At 40.4% G+C, this 20822-nt stretch overlaps 1 protein-coding gene across 1 annotated transcript in view; it reads left to right on the plus strand.

Moving 5' to 3' along the window:
* The window catches only part of LOC116982063 (26S proteasome regulatory subunit 8), a 30806-nt gene that overhangs the window by 9768 nt on the left and 216 nt on the right, over window positions 1-20822 (plus strand). The window contains exons 4-12 of the mRNA XM_033035348.1: window positions 1811-1880; window positions 2657-2754; window positions 5403-5459; window positions 7602-7832; window positions 12286-12412; window positions 14631-14821; window positions 15766-15864; window positions 17717-17827; window positions 18742-18828. Coding sequence (XP_032891239.1) covers window positions 1811-1880; window positions 2657-2754; window positions 5403-5459; window positions 7602-7832; window positions 12286-12412; window positions 14631-14821; window positions 15766-15864; window positions 17717-17827; window positions 18742-18828 — 1071 coding nt within the window. The remainder of the gene's footprint in view (window positions 1-1810; window positions 1881-2656; window positions 2755-5402; window positions 5460-7601; window positions 7833-12285; window positions 12413-14630; window positions 14822-15765; window positions 15865-17716; window positions 17828-18741; window positions 18829-20822) is intronic.

Consider the following 20822-nt stretch of genomic DNA (forward strand, 5'->3'; position numbering starts at 1 on the left):
AAGCCTTGAGTGCACTGGGCATAAGATAGATAGATAGATAGATAGATAGATAGATATAATTTATTGCCACACAACCAGGGTTGGTGGAAATTTGAATGTTGTCAGCAGCAGTACAATAATAAAGAACACACAATAAAACTGTAACACAAACATCCACCACAGCATTCATCACTGGTGGAAGGCACAAAAATTTGGCCAGTCCTCCTCCATTTCCCCCCCGTGTACAGGACCAGAGTCCAGTCAGTCCAGGATCGGCTCTTCTTCACCGGAGACCGCGGCTTTAGATTGTTGTAGGCCGCAGGCCGGCGGTCGAGATTTAAAGTCCCCGCCGCAGCCAGAAGCACCGTAGACTGCAGGGCCGGGGTGATGGTAAGTCCATGCCGGACCCGCGGTAGAAGTTGGCCGCGGGCCGGCAGTGATGGCTTCTTCTTCCCCCGGGTCCCCAACGTGAGATCCCGGGCTGTAGACGCCGCACCAGCTGGAGCTCTGCAGACCGCGGCTTCAGGCTGCGACTTCAGGCTGCCGGCTGCCCCGGGCCAGCGAAACGGAGCGCTCCCCTCCAGCGAGCCCCAGCGAGGGTCGCCCGCTCCACGCCGAGAGTACACGCTGCGCCCGCCGCTGAAGCCCCGGGCGTGTCTCCGGGAAAGGCCGCGTCGATCCTTGATGTTAGGCCACGGGGGAGGCGACCTGGAAAAAGTCGCCTCTCCGTGGAGGAGGCCACCGAAGCGGTTTCCCCCTCACCCCCCCACGCCACCCCCCACACAAAACACACGAAGAAACACAAAATACACACTTTAAAACATACTAAAAAATAAAAAAAAGCTGGAAAAACTGACGCTGGATAAACGGAGTGGCGAGGAGAAAGGCCATCAAGAACACCACAAAGGCAGCGGAGAAGGCCTCAAGATGGCTCTGGATCAGGAGAGGAGGTCCATGGAGAGGAGCGAATGCCACCTGAACACAAGTCGTGGTCTGATCAACCACGGCTGGGTCGCCTGGGTGAGGGTGTCTGATGTTGAAAGACCCGAAACACCCAATGACCCCAGGTTACATCACTGATGATGTGTTCAGGAGCATCTATCGATGTATTTGTATCAATCAACTCATTCCATCATGTGTTCCAGTAATTAGTTGCCTCAAAAATTATGAAATTACTTTTTGAATATTTACCAATAATTCATTCATTGTTGATGCTGTCGTCTTTAGTGTGTTTACACATTGGATTCTTGATTATAACTAGAGGATTTCTAGGAAATCATTTCCCTATTGATGAAGACTGTATGCAATGGTTTTCACAATACTCTTTAGACTGTTAGTGGCTGGGTAAGTTCATAAGTTATAGGAGCAGAGTTAGGCCATTCGGCCCATCAAGTCTACTCCACCATTCAATCATGGCTGATCTATCTTTCCCTCTCAACCCCATTCTCATGCCTACTCCCCATTACACCTGAAACCCGTACTAATCAAGAATCTATCACACCTCCTTGAAAATATCCATTGACTTGGCCTCCACAGCCTTCCGTGGCAATGATTCCACAGATTCACCACCCACTGACTACAGAAATTCCTCCTCAACTCCTTTATAATGGTATGTCCTTTTAGTCTGAGGATATGTCCCTCTGGTCCTAGACCCTCCCAGTAGTGTGATCCTTGAGAACATTGGTCCTTACAAATTATTGATGACCAAATAATCCTAATACACGACTCCTGAACATGTTAATGAGCATCCAGTACAGCATGTAAATCGGTACCATTTCATGAAAATAGGAATATTCTAAGATTTTTTTTTTCTTCTTCTTCTCACTCATAGCTCATTGTTAATGACAAGAGTCAGAATCTCCGACGTCTGCAGGCTCAAAGAAATGAACTTAATGCCAAAGGTAATTATTAATATTGCTATTGAGTGGTATTCTATGTGGAGGCACTTAGGTCACTTGAGCTTGCATTGTGCTCTATCTCTCATGTCAGTGCATTTTCTTTTGTATCTGAATTTGGGATCATTTGTCTATCAGTACTGCAAAGTGATTTCTTGACATGGAGTAATGGTGTCCATTATATAGCATTTTACAGTAGTTGCGACAAATACAGCAGGGTACAAATTGTGCTTGGTACACTAACTTTGTAAGTAGTAAATAAAGTTGGTCCACATGGTATTACTCATCTGTTGGCCTCTTTCCATTGAATTTTGATTCCCTTTTAAATACACCCACACAGTTTCATTTTGTTTTTGCATGTAATAGTGTTGTGTTAAAGAAATGTGGACAAGATTATGGTCTTTGATTTAATTATTAATTTTTGTAATTATTATTAGTTTGGTTTCAGCCCTGTATTTTGTTATTAAGATGGAATTATCTAATTTAGTAGTGAGTAAACAGCAATGCCAACAGTAGAACCTATATTCTGTGCTTAATTATTCAGCAGAATTCACATGGGAGATAGTTCAGCATAACATACTAAATTTTGCGAGAGGTTTGGATGATGTGATATAGTGCTCCGGTAGCCATGACTATTTAAATCTAGGGATTAGCGTCCTTCCATAAAGCTGTTTCATTTTTATTCTCTATTTCTAGTGCGTCTATAAAATGGATTTAATCTAAAACATAATTCTTACACAATTACTAAATTTTGAACTAATTCAATTCTAAATGTTTCGTAGTGCGCATGTTGCGGGAAGAACTACAGTTATTACAGGAGCAGGGGTCTTATGTAGGAGAGGTGGTTCGAGCCATGGACAAGAAGAAGGTGCTCGTCAAGGTAATTCTGCTGTTTATTTTCGAAGGGGCACAGAATCTAATATTTATACTGACCTGGAAAGATCTGATAACATGAATGTTGCAAAGGATTCCACAAAAGAGTGGTTTAGCATCTGATAATATGATATCATCATATGATGGGCCTCTACTCGCTGGAGTTTAGAAGGTTGAGGGGGGACCTCATTGAAACTTACAGAAAAATGAAAGGCATAGATAGAGTGGATGTGGAAAGGATGTTTCCACTGGTGGGAGAGTCTAAGACCAGAGGTCAAAGCCTCAGAATTAAAGGGCAGTCTTTTAAAGGATGCTCCTGCTGCTTTCTAGCTGGTAACAAAGGGGAAGAAAGACTTCACTTGGCTAAAATATAATTAATGTGAAGTAACAGTACATTAATGACATACGTGGTGCGACTTTTATGATTTTTCAATTGCAAAATTATTAATGTGTGGCAGAGAGCAGAGGTAGGAAGCAAGATTAAGATCTGACTTTATTTCCCTAAATCCATTTTATAATGGAGTTGAATTTTGAGACCTTTTTTATAATAGAACACATATTTCCAATAGCTTTCATGGTTAAGATATTCTAATTTTCAAGATCTATATGAAATTGCTTCATTTGGAAGGATGTCGCTATTTTCCCTGTTTTAATATCCAACTTCAATGCTGCTCAGGATGTGTAATTTTCCATTGAATGGTGCTTGCCCTTGAACATGTGGAATTTAAAACCAACGTGATTCCAGGAATATCTTGCACAGAATCCATTAGCTACAATAATATCCAGAATGATGATTGCTTAACATTGCCTGTAGATTTTACATCAAAACATTCAGCCTTTGTCTGCCTTTGGCTGTTGAACAGGTTTTTTTTTAGCGATCAAGATTACACCCTCATTCATTTATCACGTTGTTGGTTTATCATTGCTGACTTCACTGCCCATTCTTTTTGCAGCTGTGGGTGCTGGTAAAGGGTTGTCACATAACGGTTAATACACCTCAGCTTCCTATGCTCTGTTTTATTTTTCAACACTCATTGTGGTGAGCACGAACATGTCAGGGAGTGGAACGCAATCTCCTTGTCACAAAGTTACGACTCCAAAGATAATTCAAGTTGTTTGAAGGACTGGTTATTATAATACATTACAGCTTTGGTTGTTTAATGAAATATTTCAACTTTGATAATAACAGAAATAGGATGGGGGGGTGATGGTGGGAATATTGCATTAATCAGCAGGTGAATGATTGGGAGGGAAAATGGGGTTGAGAGGGAAAAATAGATCAGCCATGATCGAATGGTGGATCAGACTCGAAGGGGCGAATGGCCTAATTCTGCTCCTATGTTTTATGGTCTTAATCCCCAACAAGTGCAATGTGCACAACCTTTTAAATTGTTTGTGGCGTGTAGAGTATCCAATTAATTATTAAATAATTGATTTTCCTTTTAACATGTTTTGAAGAGTACACACATTCTAAGCAGTCCAGCTTTCTGGAGCTATAGCTTGCTACTTCATGAAGTGTAACGATTTTAGTTTGCACTTGTTGCGTGTTATACCTCCTAAAAGTAAGTTAAAACTAGACAGTGTTTTACCTTATTCAATATCTAACTGTCCAATAACAACTTGGTTTCTATTTTACTCATACCAAGAGCATATCCAGAGGTAAACTAGATCTGAAACTCTGAAGGAAGTAGAGCAATAGGTAATAACATATATCATGGATCAGAAATTTGCAGCCAGGTAGAGGAATTTGGGGACGATGAACTATTGTGTGCGTAGACAAAACAATTGAAGGTTGCCCAACTGAAGATAAAATGGTGGAAGGGTATAAAGGGGATAGATTATGGAACAGTAGAAGGCACTGTAGTGCAGTGTTAGAGTTGCTGCCTTACAGTGCCAGAGATTCGGTTTCGATTCTGACCACAGGTGCTGTCTGTACGGAGTTTGTACGTTCTCTCCGTGACCTCCGTGGGTTTTCCCTGGGATCTCCAGTTTCCTCCCACACTCCAAAGAAGTGTAGGTTTGTAGGTTAATTTGCTTTGGTAAAATTGTAACTTATCCCTAGTGTGTGTAGGATAGTGTTAATATGCGGGGATTGCTGGTTGGCGAGGACTCGGGGGGCCGAAGGGCCCGTTTCCGCACTGTATCTATAAACGAAACTAAAGCATGTACTGTTATAAAGCTTAAACATTGGGCTTTTAGCTCTGAGCATTGAACTTGAAATCTACAATCTTGATGCTTGTCTGTACAGAATTTGTGTGATCTCCATGTGACCGCATGGGCTTTCTCCGGGTGCTTCAGTCTCCTCTCACATTCCAAAGATGTGCAGCTTTGGAGGATAATTGGATTCTATAAATTGCCTCTGGTCTGTAGGATAGAACTAGCGTATGGGGATCGCTGGTCAGCACGGACCTGATGGGTCGACAGACCAACCGGTTTCCACGCTGTATCTCTAAAACTAAAACTAAAAAAGTAACGTTATGTGGCAGTTTACGGTTGATGCTTAAAGGTTGGTGAAGACGTTCTTCTTCGCTATTATATGTCATCTGATTAATTCATATATGCTTGAGCTTAGAGAAGCTTGTAAATAAGTTCAGGGGAGTTCGATAAGCTTTTCTTTATTCCGATCTTAATCTTGAATTTTGTTTTCCTCTTTAGGTTCATCCAGAGGGGAAATTTGTTGTGGATGTTGACAAGAACATTGATATTAATGATGTAAGTTGTAATAACAGATTGATGTCAGTGTACATATTGCTCTAGAAATGTTTGTGAATTAAGCATCAAATCTAAGCATTTGAATGTGATTATCGATTTAAAGTATTCTATCAAGACATTAATTGAGATTAGAAGACACTTCAAGGGTACATGATTCATGATTTAAAATAGAGTATAATTTTGTTTAATTCATTCGAAATCCTATTTTAAATATTTTTGGCACCGTGCCTTACGTGGTTCAAAGAATAATGATCTGCAAAACCTATTATTTAATATGTAGAGAGACCATTTATGTTCTAAATGTGCAAAGGAATAAATAATATAGATGCCCCCTAATTTAACGTCTTGTCCACAGAGCATGAGTTCTAAATTGCTATAAATTGGTTAATTACATGCTTCTCAATATGATAATACTCCTACCAATAATTGTGTTGAAGATGAGTTTGTCATGCCTCTCCTATGTGATTTGTTTTGACAAATTCTGTAAATAGCAAAATCGGTGCGGCAGGGTTTTTGTACACAGATATGTGCCTGGAACGCATTGCCAGTTGTGGTGGTGGAGGCAGATTTGATGGTGGGTTTAAGAGACTTTTAGATAGGTGCATGGATATGCAGGGAATGGATGGATATGGATCATGTGCAAGCAGATAAGAGTTTATCCAAGCATGTCCGGCACTGGCATCATGGACCAAAGGGCATGTTCCCATAGATAGACACAAAATACTGGAGTAACTCAGCGGGACAGGCAGCATCTCTGGATAGAAGGAAGAGGTGACGTTTTGGGTCAAGAACCTACTTCGGACTGAGCGTTAGGGGAGAGGGAGTTACAGAGATAAGGAAGTGGAAGAGATCAAAAGAGATGAAGTTCAAAGAAAATGTAGAATAGCTCCTGTGCTGTATTGTTCTATACTCAATAGATGAGCCGGTGTGTCATTTTTATTTTAAACAGGAATAGATATGTTTGCTTGTAGCTATGCGGATTAGTTGGTATTGGTTTATTATTGTCAATTTTGGTGAGATACAGAGCTTTATTTGTGTGCTGTCCAGTCATATGAGTATAATCAAGTCTTATACACGTACAACAGCTAGTTCAAAGAGAAAAATACCAGGGTGCAGAATATATATCGTGTTGCAGCAATGCCCAGTCATCTATTGAATGAAATTGTAAAGGTTGATTTATGAGTGTTCTAAGTTTAGATTGATTACTTTCAGTAGTTTTGAAATGCCTTTATTGAGCCTTATTATGTTGCAAATAGATGTTGTTTGAGATTTGAATTTCACATAGTGTATCGTCGAGGGTGAGGGAGAATGCATATAAAATGTAGATGGAGTGCATGGTGGGTTTATTAGAATTGATGTATTGTCAAGTTCTTAGCTATCAAAATGCAGAGAATGTTTTGGGGTCTTATAAAAATCAATCTTTCATAGACTTAAACCATCCTTTGAAAGTCTGACTTGCATTGGGAGATTCTAACTCAATTTATTGGCGAAACCTGGATCAGTGCTAAAATTATTTTTTAGATAATGTTGCATGACTAAATCATTTGATATTAAAAGATTTAAGATGTAATCTAACCTCTTCAAATCAGCAGGCATGATCCTGTCTTCTGTTCAGCCATTTCTGGAGAAAGGGCTGCCCAGGTTACTGTTATAGAGACATAAGAGAGGGTCAAGTTGAGTGAGAGGGGGTCAGGGGTTATGGGACGAAGGCAGGAGAATGGGGGTGAGAGCGATAGATAAATCGGCCATGATTGAATGGCGGAGTGGACTTGATGGGCGAAATGGCCCAATTCTGCTCCTAGAACTTATGAATTTATGAAATTTGAGCCTGCTGTCTGGAATGTAGCTATTTCATATTGGCAGTATGTTTGCTAACAGATACTTCTACATAGTAGAACATAACACAGTATAGCACAGAAACAGGCCTTTTGCCACACAATGTTTGTGCTGAACATGATGCCAAGTTAAACCTGCTCTTGATCCATATCCCGCTATTCACTTCACTTCCATGCACCTATCAAGACTTTCTTAAGAAAAATTTCAAGAATTTCATCTTTTGTTTCTGTACATGATGGTTTACTGTGTTGTTCAGCTTAACTTAATTTATGTGTTGTATAGCTATAACTTAATTTACGTTTAAAGGTAACTCCGAACTGTCGCGTGGCATTGAGAAATGATAGCTACACGCTTCACAAAATCTTGCCCAACAAAGTGGACCCTCTGGTGTCTCTCATGATGGTTGAGAAAGTTCCGGATTCTACCTATGAAATGATAGGTGGCTTAGACAAACAAATCAAGGAGATCAAAGAGGTTATTGAACTGCCTGTGAAGCATCCTGAACTGTTTGAAGCTCTTGGCATTGCTCAGCCGAAGGCAAGTACACATTTCCCTTTTATCTTTTTTTTGTTTCCTTTTGTTATACCTCACATAATTTTGAACTTTAAATCTCAATATTAGATTTTAAATTTATTAACAGACCAGCTTGTGTTAGCTAAGAAGTACTTTGTAGGCAACAGTTTGAATTTGGCAACCACTAAACTTTAAATTAGGAATTTATGCCATAACTTGCTTTGATATTTCTGTGTTCATAAGTCATAGGAGCAGATTTAGGCTATTCGGCCCATCGACGTTACTCTGCCATTCAATTATGGCTGATCTATCTTTTCCTCTCATCCCCATTCTCCTGCCATTTCCCTTATTTACTAATCAAGAAACTATCACTCTGCTTTAAAAATGCCCAAAGACAGCATCCGTAGTCTGGATCGAACCAGGGTATCTGGTGCTGCATTCGCTGTCAAGGCAGCAACTCTACCACTGCGCCACTTGTGCGTAGTGGTGGAAAGATTGGTGGAAACTGGGCCACGACATGAATGCTTTCCTTGACTCCACTTCATTGCTTAAATATGAAGATTATCATTTTCTATAATTTCATATTTAAAATCTTTCATGAGTACAATTAGTTTCAGAAGTAATTTTTCTTTTGGAATATGTGCTGGAAATTTTCAGGGAATATTCACTTAGGATATTCAGTCTACTAAATGTCTTTTTTGTCATCTCATCTTATAGAATATCAGTGTAAACAAAGATCCCGACCCGAAAAGTCACCTTTCCATGTTCTCCAGAGATGCTGCCTGACCCACTAAGTTACTCCAGCACTCTGTGTATTTGTAAATCAGTATCTGCAGTTCCTTGTTTCAACATCAGTTTTCAGACGAGCTACTTGTTTTTGCTGATATTGTATCGGCAATCAGCTAAAATGCAGCGTGAAGCAGTGTAGAGCAGTGTTGACCTACTATTTACCTCTTTGGTGACCCTCGGACTATCCTTGATTGGACTTTGCTGGCTTTACCTTGCACTAAATGTTATTCCCTTATCATGTATCTATACACTGTAAATGGCTCGATTGTTATCAAGTATTGTCTTTCTGCTAACTGAATAGCAGGCAACAAAAGCTTTTCACTATCTCGGTACACGTGACAATAAATTAAACTGATCTGAACGGAGATTTTTATTTCTGAAGAGATCCAGTTAATGTGAAAAATATTGGCTGGCCACAGATTTGTACAATGTCCAAGTACTTTGTGTACAATTCCACTCTGGATATTTATGGGACAGTTCGGCTCCTGCTCTATAGTCACGTCTCACTTCTCAGCTACTTTTATTTAAAAGACCTCAAAATGACCATCAAATAGCAATCAGCAACCAAGCTCCACCAAAAAAACACTTCTGTAATAGAAGTCTTTTGAAAATCATAATATTCCAGTAAGGTATCCATTGATGGGCATGGTATATCGACGAGGAATTCTATGGGAGATTGAAACCTTATAAAGTCAGTCAAAATTTTATTTATGCATTTTACAAAGTGCCATGTTTATTTAAACTGAATAAACTGGTTCGAGGGCAACAGAGCCAAAAGCTACTTGCATTTGGAATTTTAGTAATAGCTCTCCTCTCCTAACTGGGCCACAGAATAGGCGATTTTCAAGTCAGAATTTAAACTTGGTTTCAGGACTATTTTTCAAACTTTTTGATAGATTCCTATTGTAAATCAAAGTTATTTTCAAAAGTTATTTGTTTTACAAGTAACATAAACATAGTAATCTGTAAATACCATAATAAGCAACAAAAAATAATTAATTTTCCCTGCAGCATTTACAAAATTCAAGGTCTTTTTAATAGCTATAAGTTTGTTTTTGTTATTGTAAGCTAAAGATACTAAAGGCCGTATATCAAGATTCAAGAGACATTTATTGTCACATGCACCAATTGGTACAGTGAAGTTTGGGTCATCTTACAGCCATACGAATAAAAAAAGAACACAACACATGATAGACTTTAACATAAACATCCCACACAGCGGAATCAAAGTCACATAGTTTAATAGATTATCATCGCACAAGTGAAAGGAATTGACAATTGCTTGTCAGTTTCAGTGACCATCTACAATGAAGCCGATTGACGGATTGTGTTCTTAAGAGATAATGGTGTCCGATTACCACGGGAGGTTAGAAGGAAACAGTTTTATTTAGCAAAGATTTTTTCACCCCCAAGACAGTTTTTGTTTTCTGCTTCTCAATTTCCAAAGAACCTTTCAAATGGTTCTCCATTTCCCCATCAAAATTATGTTATGACCAATTTGGACCACATAGTACAAAGAGTGTTCCCTAATTCACCACTTGTGTTATATCCAATTAGCACTGTGGAAACTTGCATTATAGCAGAACTACCTGTAGTAGGTTTCTCCTGAGCCTGCAGCAATTTTGCAGGGCTATGGTATCATAGAAACATAGAAAATAGGTGCAGGAGGAGGCCATTCGGCCCTTCGGCCCTTCGAGCCAGCACCGCCATTCATTGTGATCATGGCTGATTGTCCCCAATCAATAACCCGTGCCTGCCTTCTCCCCATATCCCTTGATTCCACTAGGCCCGAGAGCTCTATCTAACTCTCTCTTAAATCCATCCAGTGACTTGGCCCCCACTGCCCTCTGTGGCAGGGAATTCCACAAATTCACAACTCTCTGGGTGAAAAAGCTATTTCTCACCTCAGTCTTAAATGACTTCCCCTTCATTCTAAGACTGGCCCCTGGTTCTGGACTCGCCCAACATTGGGAACATTTTCCTGCATCTAGCTTGTCCAGTCCTTTTATAATTGTATATGTTTCTATAAGAAACCCCCTCATCCTTCTAAACTCCAGTGAATACAAGCTTAGTCTTTTCAATCTTCCCTCATATGACAGTCCCGCCATCCCAGGGATCAATCTCGTGAACCTGCGCTGCACTGCCTCAATCACAAGGATGTCCTTCCTCAAATTAGTAGACCAAAACTGTACACAATACTCCAGATGTGGTCTCACCAGAGCCCTATACAACTGCAGAAGTATCCTGTCAAAGATATTGAATCTGAACCCATGTTTTGACCTGAACCTCAATCAATAATTTCCACCCATTGCCATATTTATAAGGCTGGTTGTACAAGACCGGCTTCCTTGGTCTACAGCATTCCTCATTCATATGACCCCAGCACTGATGGCACTCCATGGGACTGTGAAGAGGCCCAGTCTCTGAAATGTCCTTGCCCCCCTTTGACAGCTGGAGAAGTGTTTATAAGCTTTAGTAAATTGTAATAATTTATATTAAAGTATAACTGAAAATAAATGTTTAAACAAAACTAACTAAAACCACAAATAAACAAAACATCTCACTACAGCAAAAGAATTTGCTTCAGTCTTTGAAGTCAGCAGTCTTGGATCCATCAAGCATGTTTTATTGTCGTATGCCCTGAAATGGAGCAATGGGATCCTCACTTCCAGCAGCTCAACAGATATATACATGGAAATGCAATTTTATTTATGCATTTCACAAAGTGCCATGTTTATTTAAACTGAATAAACTGGTTCGAGGGCTACAGAGCCAAAAGCTACTTGCATTTGGAATTTTAGAATATAAACTATATTCAGTATATAAAAAGACAAAAACTATGCCCCTAGTCTCAGTTGGATGTTCTAGTGTTTATTAGTCTGATGTTTGTTGGGAAGAAGCTGCTCCTGAACGTGGACCTTGCGGTTTTCAGGCTCCTATATCGTCTTCCCAATGGCAGGAGTGAAATGGGAACGTGGCCAGGGTGGTGTGCCAGCATTAGGTCTAAACCAGCTCAGAACCCGAGAGGCAATTTCTTTCCCAAGTCTATGCTGTAAATCGGTGGGAATGGGCTAACAGCTGAAAATGTATTGTTAATCATATCTTAACATGACATGTCCTGCTTCCTGTGTATGAATATTATTGGCTCGCACTTCAGATCAGTTTAGTTTAGAAATACAGCATGGAAACAGGCCCTTCGGCCCACCGAATCCACGCTGACCATCGATCACCCGTTCACACTAGTTCTATGTTACCCCACTTTCGCATCCACCCCCTTTACACGAGGAGCCATTTACAGAGGCCAGTTAATCTGCGAACCCGCACAACTTTGGCTTGTGGGAGGATACCGGAGCACCCGGAGGAAACCCACGCGAGCACGGGGAGAACATGCAAACTTCACCCAGGTAGCACCTGAAGTCAGGATCGAACCTGGGTCTCTGGCTCTGTGAGGCAGCAGCTCCACCAGCTGTGCCACTGTGCCACCCTCAGCAATGAGTTGCCTTAACTATATTTTCTATGTTATAAATGGCATCAGTTCTGTACCTTGTGCCGCGTTGAGGAAAAAGCTCGGGGGGGGGGGGGGCTGCTCCTAATTTGTATATATATGTTATTTTCTCGATGATGTGGTTAACTAATTTATTTTATTGGGAAAAAAACTCATTAAATTCTGTGAATTGATGTATTGCAGGGTGTGCTGCTGTATGGACCTCCAGGAACTGGGAAGACTCTGTTAGCTAGAGCAGTGGCCCATCACACTGACTGCACGTTTATCCGCGTTTCTGGCTCTGAACTTGTGCAGAAATTCATTGGGGAGGGTATGTGTTTGATGAGGCTATTTAATGTTCCCTTTCAATTGTGCTATTTTACGCTATGTGTAATACGCTCCAGGATTTGCACCAAAGTGCGACACTCTTGTAATGCCCAAGAAATTGAGCCGTTTCAAATCCACATCATTCTGACTCGAAAGACAATAGTTTAAACTTAAGCCAGGCAAAGTGTGCTGGAGAAATCATACATTATATGCCAATTTATATTCTACGTTTTGTTTTTTCAATCTCTCGCTCGCCTTGGTTTCCTTCAAGTGATTTGGTGGTAAGAGTTTTGGCAATCTTTCAGTGTCATACAGCATGGAAATAGGCCCTTCAGCCAACTTGCCCATGCTGACCCAGGTCCCCCTCTACACTAGTCCTACCAGCCCACGTTTGGCCCATATCCGTCCAAAACTTTCCTATCCATGTACCTGTCATGTAAATGTGGTTATAGTACTTGCCTCAACTACCTCCTCTGCCAGCTTGCTCCATATACCCACCACCCACTATGTGGAAACCTCTCGTGGTCCTATTAAATCTTTCACATTGCACCGTAAACCCATGTGCCCTGGTACATGATTCCCCTGTTCTGGGTAAAAGACTGAATTCACCCTATCTATATCCCTCATGACCTTATACACCCCTATAAGATTTACCTTCCTGTATCATTGTAGGTATGCTACAATAAGGATATCCAGATACACAAGACAAGGACAATGTTCCCACACACTGACTACTTTTTAATCCAGTTATTTTGCCCTAAATGTACACAGCAATTCATTAACTTGTATGTTTTATACATGAATGCATGCATGCACGAGATGCATGCAGCATGCATGCACGAGATTTACCCAAGTACATGCATCGGAACCAAACTTAAATCTTTAATAAATGGTTGATTGCTATCAAAGGATCTAAACTGACAATGTAGAAATTCAGGTTACTGTGCACTATTTCCACTTTACTGCACACATCACATTCAGGGGAGAGTACAGAGGTTAATTTTAATTTGTTGACTCACTGATATTACTGTGATAAATTGGTCCTTTACATAAACAAGGTTTGATTGAGTTTATTGTTACGTGTACGAGGATAAGTGAAAAGCTTTTGTTGCATGCTGTCCAGTCAGTGGAACCACGATACATGATTACAATCTATACATGATAAAGGGAACAGTGGTTAGTGCAAGGTACAGTCTAATTAAAGATAGACTGAGGATCTCCAATGAAGAAGATAGTAGCTCAGGCCCGCTCTCTGGGTTGTTGATAGAAAGGTTCAGGATGATACCATGGTATTTCCCTGGTAAATGGATTGTATTTCACTTGCCACCCCCCTTACTTGCTGCAGCAAGTAAGAATTTAATTGTTCTATCTGGGACACATGACAATAAAACATTCTTGACTCTGTTAAATCAGTTGTCCCTGCAGAGGCATGATTCCATGGGTGTTAACTGCTTTCTGCCACTACGTGGGTACTTGTGCCTGCCCAGATGGTAAGACTGCTCAACAGTGATGTAAAGAAGATACGTGATAGGCACATTTGTGGGTTTTTAAATCTGATATCCAGACATCAGTACTTCAGTTGGGGGGTTTTGGATAATAATCTATAGTAGGAGTTCTGATTTTTATTTCCTCCTATCCTGAGCAAGTGTGACACTAACTCAGTGACCTAATGCATCAATAGAGTTTTTCTGCAGGAGCGACTCCTTACTATTCGCACGGTTATCTGGGACACCATTAGCACAGCAACCTGTATCGCAGCTGTCCAAGGAACCAGTTCAGTTACTGCAGGAAATACTAATATTCGGCAATAAGAGTTAAATGGTAATAAGTGAACCAATATTGAAAATGGAGCAATATAAGTTCATTACTTCCTGGTGTTTGGAGCCATTTTAGGAAGTCTCATTTAGCTCTCATCTGGTGCTTTTCTCATCTGAATTGTCTGCACCATTGTCATCTTGAGATATTTCAAAAAATATTGCCTTTAATCTGATTAACAGACACCAAACTTGTGAGGTCTTCAAAGAATACTTGCATTGTTTACCTAGTGCCTTAGAAAGTCTTGAGGTTACAAAAGACATTCCTGAAATCTCATAAATATGACATAAATCTGTCTCTATTTGTTATTGAATTCCCATCTATCTATAATTAACAAAATAATTACCATCTATAATATTTATAATGATTTAAAAACTAGACCATGGGTTTATACATTGCTTTTCCAGGTGCTCGCATGGTACGTGAGTTGTTTGTCATGGCCAGGGAACACTCTCCATCTATTATCTTCATGGATGAAATTGACTCTATTGGTTCATCGCGGTTGGAAGGAGGTTCTGGTGGTGATAGTGAAGTGCAGCGCACCATGTTGGAGCTTCTCAACCAGCTAGATGGGTTTGAAGCCACTAAGAATATTAAGGTACAGTTTAATCTTGCCAAATGTTGCTGGGAGGTACTGTCAAAGTGGCAAAAGTCTGTTTGTAACCTCATAATGCTGGGTACGTGGAGGTGAGTACCCTTCCATACAACAGAACTCAAACAATACGTTTTTATTTTAAGTTTAAAAATACAGTATGGAAACAGGCCCTTCGGCCCAACCAGTCCACGTTGATCATCGATCACCCATTCACATTAGTTCTATGTTATCTGACTTTCTCATCCACCCTGCACATTAGGGGCAATTTATAGAGGCCAATTAAATTACAAATCTGCACGTCTTGGCGATGTGGGAGGAAACCAGAGCACCTGGAGGGAGATCCATGCGGTCACTGGGAGTATGTGCAAACTCCGCGCAAAAAGCACATACAGTCATGTCTTTGGTGATCTGAGGCAGCTGCTCTACCAGCTGCACCACTATGCCATGTTATAGTTATGCTATCTCCTGTGCGTCACTGCTGTTTATGTGGAGAAGAACATTTCTTTGTGTATACTGAAGACAGACACAAAATGCTGTAGTAACTCAGCGGGTCGGGCAGCATCTCTGTAGAAAAAGAGTAGGTGACATTTCTGGTCGGAACCATACTTCCAACTAAAACATCACCGATTATTTTTCTCCAGAGATGATGCTTGTCTCACTGAGTTACTCCAGAATTTTGTGTCTATCTTTGGTACAAACCAGCATCTGCAGTTCCTTCCTGCACTTTCTTTGTGCATCCATTGGAGCCCTGGTCAAGCTGTTGAGCCTGGCATTGGGTTGAAGATGAGAGCAGGACCCTCCCTGATCGATTAAACACTGAGCAAGTAGAAGGAATGCGTGGTTGGTGTCATGCCAGATAGAAACATTCCATTCAATTTATTCAGGAAGTATATTAGTTTGGTGAATTATGATTCAAATCTCTTCATCTGTTTCCATGTTCTGCCCAGGTAATCATGGCAACAAACAGAATTGATATCCTCGATCCTGCACTGCTGCGACCAGGACGAATTGACAGGAAAATAGAATTTCCTCCTCCAAATGAAGAGGTGAGTTGGGAATTGTACCATATGGTTTGGAAGATGGTGACGATTTTTTTGTTTTAAATTCATCAGCTTGCAAAAAAAATTCAAAAAGTCTGGTGCTTCCTGACTTGTACCATCAGCGTTTGATCATACAATGATGACATTCTTTAGAAACTCAGAAGGGGAGCAGTTTCTGGAATCAGATAAGGAAGGAAATGTCATAAATCGAACCAGATGGGCAGATGGAACAAGTTGGGGAAGGGGGTAGGAGACCCAGTGGGTTGAGTATGGCAGTATGGTGAAAGGCAGATGGGACCTGGTGCGGAGGAGAATGTCACTGGTCATTGGGGGGCTCGGGTGGGGCGTTGGTTAGAAAGAAGTGGGTGGGGGGGTGGGAGAGAACTTGAATAGATCAGAAGAATAGAAAGGAACAAAGGGCATGTGGAACATAAAACAATCTGTGGAGATACATAACAGCTCAGGCAGCATCTGTGGATGGAAAGGAATGATCAACATTTCCGTTTGAAACGCTTCATTATCACCCCGTCCCCAGCAAACAATGGGACATTATGGGCTCCACCCTTCCTTGGCCATCAGTTGCCAGCCCTGCTTTGTTCTGGCCTTTATTTTAACCTCCAGTTCCCTCCCTCTACTTTCAGTCTGAAGAAGGGTCCCGACCCAAAATGTCACCCATCCTTTTTCTCCAGTGATGCTGACTGACCCGCTGAGTTACTCCAGCACTTTATGTCTAGTTTTGGGTCAAAACCCTGCATAGGGAGAATGGGCTACCTGAAATTGGAAAATTCAATGTTCATACCATTGAGTTGTTAACTACCCAGGTGTAATATGCGGCGGTGTTTGCCCGTTGGAAACCAGCACCATTGCGTCGCTAATGTTTTCAATGATTTAATAATAATAATGTAAGGAACTGCAAGTGCTGGTTTACACCGAAGATAGACACAAAACGCTGGAGTAAATTAGCAGACAGGCAGCATCTCTGGAGGGAAGGCATGGGTGACGTTTCTGGTCGAGACGCTTCTTCAGATGTAATATGAGGTGTTGTTCTTCGAGTTTTCATTTGGCTTCGCCCTGGTCGTGCTGGTGATAAATGGAACCAGATGAGGGAGGTTGAGGTCAGATGGAACCGGATGCAAAAACCAGTTGGTTGAGTGTGTGCATGAGGAGTAGATAGAATCAAGGTGGGAGAGAAGATTTTTTTGGACAGATAAATATCTTGTCAGTCATTCAACTGCTGTGTTCACAAATTGATGCTCTTCATCCATGTGCTTTGGTTGTAACTCATAGAGAAGTGAAGGAGAGTCTGGAATGAGAACCAGATTTAACACTTCAAGTTGGAAACCCTTTATCAGAATTTAGGCTCTGAAATAGACCTGAAATATTAATTCTATTTATTTGTCCATAGATACTGTTTGATCTGCTGAAGGTTTGCAGAACTTCCAGGATTTTTTTTTAAACTTTCATTTCTTAACAATCAAAGAAAAATTATTAATTCCAAAATGGCAAAATTAAGAGATTTGCCTGTTTAAGGAACGAACCTCTGAGTTTTTTGAATTATTTAATCAAAGGTGCTCTTATTAAATGAGGACTCATTTTTATATTTATTTACTACAATAGTGGCAGTCAGTTTGTTATCGCACTTTAATTTACAATAACTTGTAAAATTTCATTTGGTTTAGGTTAGTTGTTTGCTTATTGTCTTCAAAAAAGCAATTGTTCCCAGATTCATTTTGTGAACTTTGCAAATTGAGTTCATCAGACTTGTCTTGCTAAACCAATGTGTTTGATTCAGAATTGAACTTTTTTTTGGTAAAATTGTTTTGTATGCATTCCTTCCCCCTCTCTCCCTTCTTCTCAGGCCCGTCTTGACATTCTGAAGATTCATTCTCGAAAGATGAACTTAACACGTGGCATCAATTTGCGCAAGATTGCTGAACTAATGCCAGGAGCGTCGGGTGCAGAGGTCAAGGTCAGGGACTGTAGTAAATCCTATTCAATCCTCCGGCTTCCCCTTTCCACCTCCTGCCCCCCTATAAAATGTATTTGTGTGGATAATGCCCTGTCGTGGGTTGTACACTTAACAATACACTTTCACTGCAGTTAAATCTGCTTTGAAGTAGAAAAGCAGGAAGATATTAATATTTTTACTGTTTTGTATCATTGTTACAAATGTACCCACAGACTCTTTAATTGTGAACATGGAAACTCAGATGTTTTTTATACATAGGAAAATAATGCTTTATCTTTCTGACCCTTTGTTAATTTGGAATTGTAAAAATGTATAGCATTGTGACCCTGCCATCCAAAAACCCATTTAAAATTGCTGCCACATCTCTTGATTTGCAGCCTGTCGGCCAAGCGTTCATTCAACCAGCATTCATCTAGGTATTTTTAAAATATGATTGGAGTTTCTACCAGGTAGTCGATTTCAAATCCACAACCTTGGATTAAAATAAAATATTTTCCGACAGTTCAACCTTAAACCTCTAACCCTTGTTTGATATCTCTCTGCTAAAACAAACTTCTTTGTTTGTAAGCCTCATCATTTTGTACATCTTTTCAGACAACTCCAGTTGATTCAATCTCTCCATGCAAGTAAAATTCCCCATCATCCTCGTAAATGAACTTCTAATATAGTGTCAGGCACCATACGGCAAACTCGAGTGGTTGCGTTACTTTTTTGTTCAAGTCTGAGGTTTCTTTCTTTGACCAGTGAAAGCAGATATCCCATAATCTGCCTTTTAAGGGATGGGCCAGAAATACTGACCTTGCTGGCAAAGGACCGTTAGTTAAATAACTAGCTAAATAGTAAAATGTAGTAGAATTTCTGTGATCAAGTGGTGACGCCAGTATTGTCTTTTTAAAGATGCCTTTATTTTGCAGGGTGTATGCACAGAAGCTGGCATGTATGCCTTGAGAGAACGAAGAGTTCACGTTACACAGGAAGACTTTGAAATGGCAGTGGCCAAGGTAAGAGACTGTAAAGGTTGTATCAATCAGGTGTAATGGAGAATTCAGTAATTTGGCTTCATGGCTACAATGGAATGTGCAACAATCACAGAAAGATTTGTGATGCAAGTTTGGATTATAGGAATTCTGACAACATACTTCAGGATGGCAGTAAGAGGAAATATAAACTTCAATGCAGAATTATTTCTTGGACTCAGTGATTTTGTAATACAGCCAAATGGGACTGGAATCTAAAATTAATCCTATAGCCATACATCACTGTCTCAAATATATGCCATATTTTCCCCTCAAAAGCATATGTAAACATATACAGCAGAAATCCTCCCAACGTAGAGAGGAATTCTCAGTATGTTTTCAATTGATTGATATCAGTTCCAATATCAAACCAGGAATAACTGAAAATAATAGTTTTTTGTCCATCCATGTTCTTGTGTGTAATAAAAGTGTGTTCTTTAGGGTTAGAGTAATGTTTAGGGTCAGGTCAAGGCATGGCCTTGCAACTGGTACCACGTACTCCAGTTCAATCTGTGGGACATGCTCATCGTTCATGGAAAGTCTGCTTTGGCGGACCAGGCGGAAGAGATCTTTATGAACCAACGGCTGGAAAAGCGACTCAGCAACGCACTGTGGAATGCGAAGGGCTAGTCAGAGCACTAAACCCATGGCCATCCACTGCAGCCAAGAGGTCTCCAGCTGTGATGATTTTTCATACAACGACTCTGACTTCTGTGGCCAAGACGGTGGGGTTGTTACAGGGCAACAGCTTCTCAACCTTAAACTCATTCACGCACAGGTTTCCAGCCATCGTCGTTACCGACGAGCCACCACCAATGTTTAGAGTAACTGGGTTACCTAAAATTAGGCAGGTTCAGTTTGGAGATGCAGCTTGGAAACAGGCTCTTTGGCTCACTGCCGATCAATCACTCGTTCATGTTGGTTCCGGTATCCCAGTTTTTCATCCACTCCCTATGCATTGGGGCCAAATTATTTAAGGTTTAATGAAACTAAAACCCACACGTCTTTGGGATAAGGGAGGAGACCCATGTGGTCGCAGGGAGAACGGGCAAACTTCACATAGACAGCACCAGAAATCGGGATTGAACCCGGGTCTCTAGTGCTGTGAGGTTGAATTTAGTAAATATTTTGCCACTGAATTTAGTAAATATTTTGTACACTTTTCACTTTTACTCTTACAATCCTAATTATAGAACAAAAAATGGTGTGGCTTGTATTTGACTGAATATTTGAGTTATTTGAATTCAAAGTCCCTCTTCATTCACAACCTGCAGCATATTTCATGGATTATATTATTTCCTTTACTCTTCCAAAATATATTCCACACGTTTGTCTACATGGTGGTTCTAGCATTGGACTCGCGGTTTCTCATTTTTCAGTGTAATGATGTATTGATTTACACTCACTCTTCATTCCGTGCCTGTCAGCTTGATCTTTGCATCCTTAGGAAAAGTTCATTCCTAATTATTCAGTGTTACTTTATTTATTATTCATCAGCATTGTTTTATTTATTACTTTGTTACTACAATTATTCAACATTACATGATTACTTTCTTGTGTAAGAAGGAACTGCAGATGCTGGTTTAAACTGTAGACACAAAAAGCTGGAGTAACTCAGCAGGACAGGCAGCATCTCTGGAGAGAAGGAATGGGTGATGTTTCGGGTCTCGACCCGGGTCTGAAGAAGGATCTCAACCCGAAACGTCACCCATCCTTTACTCCAGAGATGCCGCCTGTCCCGCTAAGTTCCTCCAGCTTTGTGTGTCTATCTTTGGTGTACTTTCTCTCGCTGACATGAAAGGATGATATTCACTATCCTGTAACTTGGTTGTTCACTTCAATATTCAGCAAAATTGTGTGATAACTTTAATCTAAAAGTTATTGTTTTCTAATAAAATAATAACTGTTTAGCCTTTTTAATAGCATTCCATGAATCCTCTCTAGACTTGGTTTAACTTTGGCCACTTAGTTTATACTCT

Source organism: Amblyraja radiata, chromosome 16 (assembly GCF_010909765.2).
Source record: "Amblyraja radiata isolate CabotCenter1 chromosome 16, sAmbRad1.1.pri, whole genome shotgun sequence".
NCBI classification, from domain to species: domain Eukaryota; kingdom Metazoa; phylum Chordata; class Chondrichthyes; order Rajiformes; family Rajidae; genus Amblyraja; species Amblyraja radiata.